The sequence below is a fragment of the Macaca nemestrina genome, chromosome 20 (assembly GCF_043159975.1).
Source record: "Macaca nemestrina isolate mMacNem1 chromosome 20, mMacNem.hap1, whole genome shotgun sequence".
In the NCBI taxonomy this organism is placed as follows: domain Eukaryota; kingdom Metazoa; phylum Chordata; class Mammalia; order Primates; family Cercopithecidae; genus Macaca; species Macaca nemestrina.
The window spans coordinates 10,356,738-10,370,971 of NC_092144.1; the positions used below are offsets into that span (position 1 = coordinate 10,356,738).

The 14,234-nt window shown below is 53.2% G+C and overlaps 1 protein-coding gene across 2 annotated transcripts in view; it reads left to right on the forward strand.

Annotated features, from left to right (window-relative positions):
- The window catches only part of LOC105473883 (coactivator associated arginine methyltransferase 1), a 53,118-nt gene that overhangs the window by 21,812 nt on the left and 17,072 nt on the right, over positions 1 to 14,234 (forward strand). For both annotated transcript variants that reach the window (XM_011728086.3, XM_071086620.1), the window contains exon 2: positions 12,263 to 12,388. In XM_011728086.3, the coding sequence (XP_011726388.2) occupies positions 12,263 to 12,388 (126 nt within the window). The remainder of the gene's footprint in view (positions 1 to 12,262; positions 12,389 to 14,234) is intronic.

The following is a 14,234-nucleotide window of genomic DNA, read 5'->3' on the forward strand; positions in this document are numbered from 1 at the left end:
TGCTGCCTCTTGGGCACATTGGCGCCAAGCCACACAGGACCGGGGGAAGCTTCTGGTGCCCACAGTGTGGAAACAAGGTCACCGCCGCCAGGGCAGTGGGGCCTGGCTCAGGTGTTGCCTCCTCCCCAGTCTGCCTGGAATCTGAATTGGGCCCGGTCCGCGTGCATCAGCTCCCGTGCTTTCCCTCCTTTCAGCACTTACTGCCAGTTTCTGTTGTCCGTCTCCTCACTGCCCTGCTGGGTGCTGTCTGCCTCCCACTGTGGACTCCCATCATGGGAGGGCCGGGGGTGGCTCTCTGGTTCACCGCCAGGTCCTCTGTGCCTGCGTGTGGTCCGGGCGGAGCAGGCTGAGCAAAGAGATGCCAGCCGAGTGGGCTTCGGAAAGCATGTTTTTTTCTGTGCCTATGGGATGGGAGTTGGCCGCGGAGGGGCGGGGGGTCTCCCTCTTTTTACCTAACTCTCCTCCTTTGATCGGGAATATTTTCCTCTGGAAGGTGAAGAGCCCATGTCATCTTTAGCTGCAGGAGGCGATTTAATAAAAGATGTACCATTTGGATGACGGCTTCTACAGCCACCAGCTACTCCCCCGCCCCAGGTCTGCTGAGATAAATAGCTTTAATTATGCCTCCATTTGGTGGCTACAGTTGTGTTCCCCCTGGAGATGTAAGAGCTTGAAACGTGGCCTTTCTCCCCCCAGCTGGTGCTGCTGCTTTTCTTCTTGCCCTCCACCTCCTTGTGTTTTTTTTTCTCTCTCTCTCTCTCTTTTTTTTTTTTTTTTCTTGAAATAGGGTCTCACTCTGTCGCCCAGGCTGGAGTACAGTGGCACAATCTCAGCTCACTGCAGCCTTGACCTCCCAGGCTCAGGGCATTTTCCTTCTGCAGCTTCTCACATGGTTGGGACTACAGGTGCACACCACCATGCTCAGCTTATTTTTTTATTATTATTTGTAGGAGATGGGGTCTCACTATGTTGCCCAGGCTGATCTCAAACTCCTGGGCTCAAGTGATCCTCCCGCCTCGGCTTTCCAAAGTGTTAGGATTACAGGCATGAGCCACTGTTCCCAGCCGGCCTCCTTGTTCTCTGTCTGCCAAAGATGTGGCCCTGATGTCACGATGGCATGGGAGGTTCTCTTTTTTTTTTCTTTTTGAGAGAGAGTCTTGCTCTGTCACCCAGGCTGGAGTGCAGTGGCATGATTTCTGCTCACTGCAACCTCCGCCTCCCAGGTTCAGATTATTCTCCTGCCTCAGCCTCCCAAGTAGCTGGGATTACAGGCGCCCACCACCACTCCTGGCTGATTTTTGTATTTTTGGTACAGATGAGGTTTCACCATGTTGGCCGGAGTAGTCTCAAACTCCTAGCCTCAAGCGATCCACGTGGCTTGGCCTCCCAAAGTGCTGGGATTACAGGTGCAAACCACTGTGCCCAGCCTAGGGATGGGAAGTTCTAAGGGACTCCAGGTCCCCCTGACCCAGGTCTAACGAGCCTCAGGGGCCCAAGGATCCCCTGCTTGTTCCATTGCTTTCTGGAAGCAAGGGGGAGGGGCAGGAGGTGAATAGACAGTGCTGCTGTGTGGCCACCTGATGCTAAACATCTCTGCATGGTGAATCCACTTCCCCAGTCAAGGCCGTGCTCACGGTGAGGGCAGGCTAGCATTCTGACCTAGACACCTGGACCCCTGCACCCACTGCCCCCTGTGCTTAGGGAAGAGGCTGGGCCTCCCCTACCCCTATCCCGGGGAGGGCATTCTGGTTGGTACCCATGAGTGCCCCTTGTGTGCTAGGTACTGTGTGGGTCATGCCCAGAGCCCTGCATCTGTGCTTTGTGGGGCTGTCAGGTAGGCATTAAATAAGGAGCTGCCAGGCAATGAGGGCTTGTCTGGAAAATGCTGGAGGACCTCTAGGAGGAGGTGACAGGGAAGCAGGGGAAGGCGGGCGGGTGATCTCTAAGGATCATCAGAGGCCAGAGAGAACCTCTGCCCATGATCTTGACCGGGAGGGAGTGTTGAAGGCCAGCAAGGTTTGGCTGGAGTGACCCAGGGGGCAGCAGTGAGACTGCGGACACTGGCAGAGGGCTGGTTCCAGAAGGTGCTGGGGAACCATGGGGCAGTGTGAGGCAAGAGCACAGCAGGCGGGTTGTGTTAGACACTGTGCGGCTTGAAGGGTGGACTGGGAGATGACTGAGGCATGGTACGTCCCCCGGGACCATCTGCTCAGTGAGACCTTTGAGCGACGTCTCCCTGTTCTTCCAAGACCCTCCTGCATGCTGGGTGGGACCCAGGGCTGCCGTGGAGCTGCTGCTGCCCTGCCCACCATTCTCTAGTGCATTTTTTTCAAGTCTGGGGCTAGGGAGTCGTTGTACCTTAGAGTCCCCCAGATTGTGCTGCCCTGGGAGGCCAATAAGGAGGGGATGTGCAGGGTGCTGACTCTTAAGGCAGGTGGGGAACAGCAGCTGCTCCCCCAAGAGCTGCCCTCTTCCTCACCCCCATTGCCTCCTGCCTGGCCAGCCATAGCCCTTGGCTCCTGCCTCATCCTGTGTGGCGGTGGGTCTCTCCCCACCCTGCACAAGGTCCCTCCCAGTGCTGCCCAGAGCTGAGCCACCAATCCATTGGGGCCTCTTGCGGTCCCTCCACAGTGCCCCTACCCACATCAACCCACCTTGCACGGGGGTCTGTCCCAGCAACATCCCAGGGCTCACTGCACACTGTCTTTGCCACCCCTGTTTCCCTGTCTTCCCTGTGCTCTTCCCCTCACTGGCAGATCTGTCCCCAGTCTCCTTCCCAGGCTGAGTCAGGTGCCACCTACAGAGTCCACCGCCTGGGGATCCCTGTCAGTCTGCCACTCGGCTGTCCTCACCGCCTCTAGGATGGGGAGCGTGTCTCCATTGCCCACTGCCTGGTGAGCAAATAAGGAAGTGGGTGGTGAGGACGCTGAGGATCCAGCCTCTGCTCTGCACTTGTAATCCTGCTGGGTTTTGCAAATAAAGCTTTATGGGCACACAGCCATGCTCATTTGTTTACATATTGTCTGCTGCAAGGCAGAATAGAATCATTGTAGCAGAGATCAGATTCCCCAGGAAGCACACAATATTTACTGTCTGGTCCTTTACACAGAAAGTCAGCCAAACCCTGCTCTAGGAAGCGCAGAGATGTCGGCTGGTGCATTGGTGAGGAATGGGGATGCCAGTGCCAGTCACCTCGGCCACTCTTGCTGTGTGACCTTCAGCGAGATACTTAACCTCTCTGAGCAAATAAGGGCATAGTGAGAGTAGATACTCCCAGGGGTGATGAGAAGAGGAAACGGGTTAGACATAAGGCACTGGAACAGAGCCTGGCCCTTAGAGTGTTGTCACTCTTACATCATGTGACATCCCAGCCTCCGCAGGGTGTGGGCAGGCCTGGCTCATGGCAACTGGGGGTTTGTGACCTGGATTCACATGGTGGGGGGCTGCTTCCTGGGGAGCAAGAAAGGCTGCCTCAAAGATGGGGCAGTTTTTCTACCCCCTTCCCTGCAATTCCAGCCCCTCCTCCCTTGGCCCCACAGCTTCATCAGGGCCGAGTAAGCGTGGCAGGCCAGCGAGTAGCCGCAGGGTGGGTCCAGGGGTGGCCAAAGCGTAACACTCAGTCCAGGTTCGTGTTCTTCACGTTCCCCATTGGAGACTCCACCAGAAGATCCCAGTCCCGTTCCTTTTACTGCAGGGTAAAAAAATCCTAGCTCTGGGCCAGGCACGGTGGCTGACACCTGTGATCTCTGCACTTTGGGAGGACGAGGTGGGTGAATCACCTGAGATCAGGAGTTCGAGATCAGCCTGGTCAACATGGTGAAATCCTGTCTCTACTAAAAATACAAAAATTAGCCGGGTGTGGTGGTGCACGCCTGTAATCCCAGCTACTCGGGAGGCTGAGGCAGGAGAATCACTGGAACCTGAGAGATGGAGGTTGTGGCAAGCTGAGATTGTGCCATTGCACTCCAGCCTGGGCGACAGAGTGAGACGTCTTCTCAAAAAAAAAAAAAAAAAAAAAAACACATACCCCAGCTGTGGCCTAGCCTCAATTGACCTGAAGTCACCACAGCCTCCTGGCTCCAGAGTCTGCTTTTTGGTCACCCTTGCCTGCTAGCCCTGCAGCCTGTCCCCTACCTCTCCTGGCCATGTGCACACAGTCCCCAACGTGCGCCGGCTGATGCGGCCACAGTGGTGCTTTTTGGATTAGTCTCTAGAGGCCAACACAGAGGGCCTTTCTGAATCCTGGGGTCCTGCCCCCTTCCCCGGTTCCCATACTGCTCCTCCCCAGCAGAATGGCTGCTTTGGGAGGTGGTTACTGGCCTTGAGAGGATGCCACAGTGAGTTTCCCATGGGCAGAGCTGCATCTGTGGTGGGCACTGAATCGCCACTGCTGGATCCAGACGCCTGTGCGTCCCGGGCCCCAAGGCTCCCTCCTGCCCTCCTCCTGGGGTGCTGTTCGCGAGCCAGGAGACAGGCTGTGCATTCTCTGCCTGCTCACAGGTGACCCTGGGCCAGGTGTGCAATGGCCCGCTGGGCCCATAGTAGCAGAGGGAGGGGAGAGGAAGGGAGAAAGTGGGAACGGCATGTGCAGAGGCCTGGGGCCTGGCCCATGTAGGGACTAGAGGGCTGAGTATGTCTGTTGAGGGGGGGCCCAAGGCGGGGACAGCCATGAGGAATGATGGGCACAGAGCTCAGAAGCTCGGGTGTCTCCCCAACAAAGGGAGGAACATGGTCTAGCTTGTTGTTTTTCTTTTTTCTTTTCTTTTTTTTTTTTTGGTTTGTCAGTATTTCCCAGGTGTCTTCTGTGTGCCAGAGACTAACCTGGGGAAGAGCTGTGACTTTGAGAAGCTGCTGGCTCCGTGGGCTTCAGCAGCTGCTGCTGTGATGAAGCGATCCACTTGCCCTCAGCCCCGGCGTCTTTGGCCCAAGCCCAGCCCCAGCCCTGGCTGGGCACAGCCAGGCTTCACTTGGCCACAGGTCCTGTAGTTGCCTGCCCGGCGCCAGGTCAGAGAGGGGCGCCTCAGGCAACTGGTTGGGTTGCCAGGCTGCTTGGTAAACAGGCCTCCCTGCGCCCACTTGCTGTCGCCCAGGCATGGCCAACAGATCAACAGTATCTCCTGCCCCAGGACGGGTGTGAACGTGGGCGCCTTGCCAAGGTTGGATGTGCCTTCCTGGGACCCACTTACAGCTGGGAGCACCTTCTCTTGGGGCCCCTGTGGGTGTGGTGAGGCTGTGAGTCTGGGGCAGTGGCCTGCTGACACCCTCCTCCTGGCAGGGGCTCAGGAGGTTCCCCCATGCCCTGCCATCTCAGGGGGGCGGCACCTGGCGAGAGAGTCTGGCAGGACTGGCTGGGTGTGGCCGGGGAGCTGATCTGCAGGCCCTCATACCTGGACTTGTCAGTTAGGAAGTTTTCTTTTTCTTTTTCTTTTTCTTTTTTTTTTTTTTTTTTTTTTGAGACGGAGTCTTGCTCTGTCGCCCAAGGCTGGAGTGAAGTGGTGCCATCTCGGCTCACTGCAACCTCCGCCTCCCAGGGCAATTCTCCTGCCTCAGCCTCCTGAGTAGCTGGGATTATAGGCACCCACCACCATGCCTTATAATTTTTGTATTTTTAGTGGAGATGGGGTTTTGCCATGTTGGACAGGCGTGTCTCAAACTCCTGGGTTCAAGTGATCTGCCCACCTCCCAAAGTGCTGGAATTATAGGCGTGAGCTACCACACTGGCCCATTTTTCTTTTTCTATTGAAGCAAAATCACACCTGTAATCCCAACACTTTGGAGGCCAAGGTGGGAGGATCACATGAATCCCAGGAGTTTCAGACCAGCCTGGGCAACATAGTAAGAACCTCATCTCTACAAAAAAATAAACAAAATTAGTCAGGGGTGGTGACATGCGCGTGAGGTTCCAGCTACCCGGGAGGCTGAGGTGGGAGGATGACTTGAGCCTAGGAGGTCAAGAGCTGTTATTTTATAACATGAAATCAACTCTTTTACAATGTTGCATAACAATCACCTCTGTCTACTCCTAAAATATTGTCATCACCCCAAAAGGAGACCCCACATCCGTTAAGCAGTTGCTCCCCATTCCTGCCTTCTCCTACCTCTCAGCCACCAGCACCGTGCCTTCTGTGAATATTTCATACAAATAGAATCATTTGTGTCTGGCTTCTTTCGGTGTGATGTTTCTGATATTCATTCATGTTATAGCATGGCTCAGTGCTTCCTTTATTTTTATGGCTGAATAATGTTTCATTTTATAATAAACCGTGTTTTGGCCGGGCGCGGTGGCTCAAGCCTGTAATCCCAGCACTTTGGGAGGCCGAGGCGGGTGGATCACGAGGTCAGGAGATCGAGACTATCCTGGCTAACATGGTGAAACCCCGTCTCTACTAAAAATACAAAAAAAACTAGCCGGGCGTGGTGGCGGGCGCCTGTAGTCTCAGCTACTTGGGAGGCTGAGGCGGGAGAATGGCGTGAACCCGGGAGGCGGAGCTTGCAGTGAGCCGAGATCACGCCACTGCACTCCAGCCTGGGAGACACAGCGAGACTCCGTCTCAAAAAAAAAAAAAAAAAAAAAAAAAAACGTGTTTTATCTGTTTGTCAGTTTATGGGCATTTGGGTTGTATTTCTATCTTTTGTCTGTCGTGAATAAGTACTGCTATGAATGCTTGCATACGAGTATCTGTTGGGTTTTTTTTTTTTTTTTTTTTTTTTTTTTTTTCTTTTGAGGCGGCGTCTCGCTGTGTCGCCCAGGCTGGAGTGCAGTGGCGCGATCTGGGCTCACTGCAAGCTCCGCCTCCCGGGTTCACGCCATTCTACCGCCTCAGCCTCCGAGTAGCTGGGACTACAGGCGCCCGCCACCACGCCCGGCTAGTTTTTTTTTTTGTATTTTTAGTAGAGACAGGGTTTCACCGTGTTAGTCAGGATGGTCTCCATCTCCTGACCTCGTGATCCACCCGCCTCGGCCTCCCAAAGTGCTGGGATTACAGGCTTGAGCCACCGCGCCCGGCCCATCTGTTGGTTTTGTTTTGTTTTGTTTTGTTTTGTTTTATTTTGTTTTGCTTTTGTTTTTGTTTTGAGACGGAGTCCTGCTCTGTTGCCCAGGCTGGAGTGCAGTGGCACGATCTCGGCTCACTACAAGCTCTGCCTCCCGGGTTCACGCCATTCTCCTGCCTCAACCTTCCGAGTAGCTGGCACTACAGGCGCCTGCCACCACCCCTGGCTAATTTTTTTTATTTTTAGTAGAGATGGGGTTTCACCGTATTAGCCAGGATAGTCTTGATCTCCTGACCTCGTGATCCACCCGCCTCGGCCTCCCAAAGTGCTGGGATTACAGGCGTGAGCCACCGTGCCTTTTTTTTTTTTTTTTTTTGAAACGGAGTCTTTGCTCTGTTGCCCAAGCTAAAGTGCAGTAGTGCTATCTCAGCTCACTGCAACCTCCACCTCCCTGATTCAAGCAATTCTGCCTGCCTCAGCCTCCTGAGTAACTGGGACTACAGGCACGCGCCATCACGTCTGGCTAATTTTTGTGTTTTCAGTAGAGATGGCGTTTCTCCATGTTGGCCATGCTGGTCTTGAGCTCCTGACCTCAGATGATCTGCCTGCCTCTGCCTTCTAAAGTGCTGGGATTACAAGCATGAGCCACTGCGCTTGGCCAGCTGTTTGTTTGTTTGTTTGTTTGTTTGTTTGTTTGTTTGTTTTGAGATGAAGTCTTGCTCTGTCACCCAAGCTGGAGTGCAGTAGTGCGATCTCAGCTCACTGCCAGCTCCGCCTCCTGGGTTCACGCCATTCTCCTGCCTCAGTCTCCCCAGCAACTGGGACTACAGGCGCACGCCTCCACGCCCGGCTAATTTTTTTGTATTTTTAGTAGAGATGGGGTTTCACCATGTTAGCCAGGATGGTCTCAATCTCCTGACCTCATAAACTGCCTGCCTAGGCTTCCCAAAGTACTGGGTTTACAGGCGTGAGCCACCGCACCTGGCATTTGTTTTTGCTTTTTTAAAGAGATGGAGTCTTGCTATGTTGCCCAGGCCGGAGTACAGTGGCTGTTCACAGGCAGAATCATAGCTCACTGCAGCCTTGAGCCCCCAGGCTCCAGCAATCCTTCCATCTCAGCCTCCTGCGTAGCTGGGATCTCAGGCATGCACCACCATGCCCAGCTAATTTTATTTTTTTTGTAGATATGGGGTCTTGCTATGTTGCCCAGGCTGAGGTTGAACTCCTGGCCTCAAGTTATCCTCCCGTCTTGGCCTCCCAAAGTGCTGGGATTACAGGCATGAGCCTGTGCCCAGCCCTGGCTATCTCTTTGTTGTTGAGTTAAAAAAAGTTCTTGGCCCAGCCCAGTGGCTCATGCCTGTAATCCCAGCAGTTTGAGATGCCAAGGCGGACAGATCAAATGAGGCTAGGACTTCAAGACCAGCCTGGCCAACACGACAAAACCCCATCTCTACCAAAAATACAAAAATTAGTGGGTGTGATGATGCATGTCTGTAATCCCAGCTACTCAGGAGGCTGAGGCACAAGAATCGCTTGAACCCAGCTACTCAGGAGGCGGAGGTTGCAGTGAGCCAAGATAGTGCTGCTGCACTCCAGCCTGGGTAACAGATCAAGAATCTGTCTCAAAAAAATATTTAGGCCAGGCACAGTGGCTCACCTCTGTAATCCCAGCACCTTGGGATGCTGAGGCAGACAGATCACTTGAGCTCAGGAGCTCGAGACCAGCCTGACTGTACAAAAATAAGCTGGATGTGGTGGCGCACACCTGTAGTTCCCCCACTACTCGGGAGGCTGAAGCAGGAGAATCCCTAGAATCTGGGAGGCAGAGGTCACAGCAAGCCAAGATTGTGCCACTGCACTCCAGGCTGGGCAATGGAGTGAGACTCCATCTCAAAAAATAAAAACATAATAAAATGAGATAAAAAATAATTTTTGTGGCTGGGCACGGTGGCTCAAGCCTTTAATCCCAGCACTTTGGGAGGCCGAGACGGGCGGATCACGAGGTCAGGAGATCGAGACCATCCTGGCTCACACGGTGAAACCCCGTCTCCACTAAAAAAATACAAAAAAAAACTAGCCGGGCGAGGTGGCGGGTGCCTGTAGTCCCAGCTACTCGGGAGGCTGAGGCAGGAGAATGGCGTAAACCCGGGAGGCGGAGCTTGCAGTGAGCTGAGAGAGATCCGGCAACAGCACTCCAGCCTAGGTGACAGAGTAAGACTCCGTCTCAAAAAAAAAAAAAAATTGTTGTTTTATTTTTATTTTTATTTTTTTGAGATGGAGTCTTGCTCTGTTGCCCAGGCTGCAGTGCAGTGGCGTGATCTTCGCTCACTGCAAGCTCCACCTCTTGGGTTCATGCCATTCTCCTGCCTCAGCCTTCTGAGTAGCTGGGACTACAGGCGCCTGCCACCATGCCTGGCTAATTTTTTGTTTGTTTTTGCTTTTTTGTTTGTTTGTTTTGAGACAGAGTCTCGCTTTGTCACCCAGACTGGAGTGCAGTGGCGTGCTCTCGGCTCACTGCAAGCTCCGCCTCCCAGGTTCAAGTGATTCTCCTGCCTCAGCCTCCCGAGTAGCTGGGACTACAGGCACCCGCACCACACCCAGCTAATTTTTTGTATTTTTAGTAGAGACAGGGTTTCACCATGTTAGCCAGGATGGTCTCGATCTCGTGATCCGCCTGCCTTGACCTCCCAAAGTGCTGGGATTACAGGCATGAGCCACCGTGCCCAGCCAATTTTATTTTATTTTATTTTATTATTTTTTTGTATTTTTAGTAGAGACAGGATTTCACCGTGTTAGCCAGGATGATCTCAATCTCCTGACCTCGTGATCCACCCACCTTGGCCTCCCAAAGTGCTGGGATTACAGGTGTGAGCCACCGTGCCCAACCTTTTTTTTTTTTTTTTTTTTTTTGAGACAGGGTCTTATTCTTGTCACCCAGTCCAGAGTGCAGTGTTGCCATCTCCGCTCGCTGCAGTGTCAACTTCCTGGGCTCAGGTGATTCTCCCACCTCAGCCTCCCAAGTAGTTGGGACTATAGGCACACGCCACTACACCTGACTTAATATTTATATATTTTTAGTAGAGACAGGATTTCACCATGTTGCCCAGGCTGGTCTTAAACTCCTGGGTTCTAGTGATCTGCCCGCCTCCCACAATGCTGGGATTACAGGTGTTAGCCACCAGGCCTGACCCTAAAAGAGTTTTTTTATATATTCTGGACACTAAATACTTAGCAATAGATGATTTGCAAATAGTTCTCCTAAGAGTTTTCTAGTTTTAGCTCTTATGTTTAGGTCATTGCTCCATTTGAGTTCTGTTTTATTTGTATATGGTGTGAGGTAGGAGTTTAACTTCATTCTTTTCTCTGTGGTTATCCAGTTTTCTTAGCAGTGTTTATTGAAGGCACTATTCTTTCCCCATTGAATGTTCTTGGAATCTTTGTCAAAAATCAATTGAGGATAAGTGTAAGGGTTTATTTCTGGACTCTGATTCTGTTCCATTGATCTGTGTCTCCATTCTTTTGCCAGTACCACTACACTGTTTACATTACTGTACCTTCATAGTAAAATTTGAAATTGAGACATGGGAATCCTCCAGCTTCATTCTTTTTCAAGATTGTTTTGGCTATTCAGGGTGATTGGGAACACTTTTGCCACATTTGCACTCATGTTGTTGTTGTGATGGGCTATTGAAAAGCAAGCTGCTGATGTCATGGGAATTTGCCATAAATCCTTCCACATATGTTTTCTAAGAACAAAGGCATTTCTCTACAAAACCGCAATGCCATTGTCACATCCAAGTAACTTAAAATTATGGCATATGTATTCCACACTCACATTTTCCTAGTTGTCTTTTTTTTTTTTTTTTTTAAGTAGGATCTCACTTCTGTTGCCTAGACTAGATAGAGTACAGTGGCACCATCATAGCTCACTGCAGCCTCAACCTCCTGGGCTCAAGCAATCCTCCCACCTCAGCCTCCCAAGTAGCTGGGACCACAGGTGGGGGCTACTCTGTCCAGCTCCCCAGTTGTCCTTTATTTATTTTTTTGAGACAGGGTCTTGCTCTGTCACCCAGGCTGGAATGCAGTGGCACAGTCATGGCTCATTGCAGTCTCAACCTCCCAGGCTCAAGTGATCCTTCCATCTCGGCCTCCTGAGTCCCTAAGACAATAGGCACACGCCACCACGCTTGCCTAATTTTAAAATTTTTTTGTAGACAGGGTCTTGCTATGCTGCCCAGTCTGATCTCCAACTCCTGGGTTCAAGTGATCCTTCTGCCTTGGCCTCCCAAAGTGCTGGGATTAGAGGTGTGGGTCCGGTCTCCCCAGTTGTCCTTTATAACTTTTTAAAACATTTTTCTTGCGGCTTCAGCCCAGGGTCCCACTTTGCATCGCATTGGGCACTCCCCCCTTTCTTGTCTCCTGTACTCTGGAATAGCTCCCACCGTTTTGGTCTTTCCTGACACTGGCCTGTTTGAGGAGACCAGCCTGGTTGTCCTGTAGCCTGCCCAACAACCTGTCGTTTTCTGTTGTCCCTTGAAGATGGGACTAGGTCAAACATTTTTGCCAAGAATACTACAGATGATGCACCTGTCCCACTGGCAGGCAGGGGCACAGTGCCTGACTGGGCCGGCCCGTTCCTGGCATCGCTAAGTTTCACCATTTGGCTGGAGTGGAGTGGCCACAGGTTTGTGGAATGAATGACTAGTAACAGCTATCATGATGGGTACAGGGAGACAGTGTCGTAATTCACGAGACAACTGCCCTGCCATTAGCCCCATCTGACGGTGAGAACCCGAGTTCCAGAGAGGCTGAGGGACCTGCCTGTGTCACAGTGAACAAATGGCATGGGTGGGGTGTGAACCCGGCGGTCTGGCGACACTGGCCCCATGCAGTCACTGCACTGCACCCATCCAAGAACAGAAGGGCTCAGCCGAGTGGAGCAGAGGCAGCTCCAGCTCTGAGGCCCTGTGGGTTGGCACCGTGCCTGGTGGCCCTGTCTGCCCACCTCAGCGTTCACCGTCTCCCTGTCTCAGCCCTGGTCATCCTGAGGACACAGACTGTATCCCTGCTGTCTGATCAGCCGCTCCCTTGTCCTCAGTGTGGGCTGGGCAGGCAGCGCACCCGGCAATGCTGCCAGGGTGGTTTTGTGGCACTCTGGAAGAATCTGGGGGCACCAACGGCAGGCAGCAGGAGGGCGTCAGGGACCCAGGATCAAAAGAAGGCAGCCGACAGGGCTGTACTGCTCACGCCAGCCTATCTTCTCTCATAGATGAAGATGTGTGTGTCTTTAAGTGCTCGGTGTCCCGAGAGACAGAGTGTAGCCGCGTGGGCAAGCAGTCCTTCATCATCACCCTGGGCTGCAACAGTGTCCTCATCCAGTTCGCCACACCCAACGGTACGTGCCCCTGCTTCCACTCCAGTGACACCAGCCCAGAGCGCCCAGAGCCCTGGTGGGCAGGGGCATGGAGCCTGGCTAAGGAGCGGCCCATGCATCGTTGAGAATGCTCCGCTGCCCTCCAAACCGCATTCCCACATGCAGATATGTCCAGAGGACGCTCCACTGCCTGGGGAGACGCTGGATCCCAGACCCTCCCTCACCAGCTCCTTCGCGTCTTGTGGGGCTTGGCTTTTATGTCCCCACCTCCAAGAAGCCCATCCTGACCACCTGGGCCCAGTCCTTCTGGCAGTGGCCAGCCTGGGCCAGCTGTGACTGAAGTTTAGGGGATGGAGTGAGACGAGGTCATAGGGGCAGGAAGAGTTTGCTCAGGGCACAGAGAAGCTACCAGAGGGGCCTAACCGGACCCACCTTGGGGGCACAGGGAGACACAAGATTCCTGACTAGGGATGGGAGAACCCCAGGTGGATGCAGCCGGAGTGGCAGTAGAGGTGTCGAGGATGCCCAGGGCTGGAGACGGTCTGAAGGTCCCGCCTCAGGCTTGATTTACCAGAGAGGTGAAGTGAGCCCAGTGATTGAAACGGGCTGGTGCAGGGACAGCTGGAGGTGGGGAGGCTGCCTGCCCATAGCCACTGCCAGCCTCCCCCTTGTCTCAAGGAGGTTGTGCAATGACCCAGATGTACCTCAGGCAGTCTGAGCCCTCAGGGCCACCTGTGTGAAGCTGCCACGCCTGGCTAATTTTTTGTAGAGATGGGTTTTCACTGTGTTGCCCAGACTGGTCTCGAACTCCTGGCTTCAAGTGAGCCGCCCGCCTCAGCCTCCCAAAGTGCTGGGATTACAAATGTGAGCCACTGCACCCGGCCATTTTTTTTTTTTTTTTTTTTGGAGAAAGAATGTCACTCTGTGCCCAGGCTGAAGTGCCCGGGGTTCAAGCAATTCTCATGCCTCAGCCTCCCGAGTAGCTGGAACTACATGTGTGTGCCACCACGCCTGGCTAATTTTTGTATTTTTACTATAGCAGACATAGAATTTTTCTTTCTTTTTTTTTTTTTTTTTTTTTTTTTTGAGATGGAGTCTTGCTCTGTTGCCCAGGCTGGAGTGCAGTGGCGCAATCTCGGCTCACTGCAAGCTCCGCCTCCCAGGTTCATGCCATTCTCCTGTTTCAGCCTCCCGCGTAGCTGGGACTACAGGTGCCCACTGCCACGCCCGGCTAATTTTTTGTATTTTTATTTTTATTTTTTATTTTATTTTTTTTTTTTTTTGAGGCGGAGTCTCGCTCTGTCACCCAGGCTGGAGTGCAGTGGCCGGATCTCAGCTCACTGCAAGCTCCGCCTCCCGGGTTCCCGCCATTCTCCTGCCTCAGCCTCCCGAGTAGCTGGGACTACAGGCGCCGCCACCACGCCCGGCTAATTTTTTTGTATTTTTAGTGGAGACGGGGTTTCATTGTGTTAGCCAGGATGGTCTCGATCTCCTGACCTCGTGATCCGCCCGTCTCGGCCTCCCAAAGTGCTGGGATTACAGGCGTGAGCCACCGCGCCCGGCCTATATTTTTAATAGAGACGGGGTTTCACTGTGTTAGCCAGGATGATCTCGATCTCCTGACCTCGTGATCCGCCCGCCTCGGCCTCCCAAAGTGCTGGGATTACAGGCGTGAGCCACCGCGCCTGGCTGACATGGAGTCTTTTTGTTTGTTTGTTTGTTTTTGAGACGGAGTCTTGCTCTGTCACCCAGGCTGGAGTGCAGTGGCCGGGTCTCAGCTCACTGCAAGCTCCGCCTCCCGGGTTCACGCCATTCTCCTGCCTCAGCCTCCGGAGTAGCTGGGACTACAGGCGCCCGTCACCTCGCC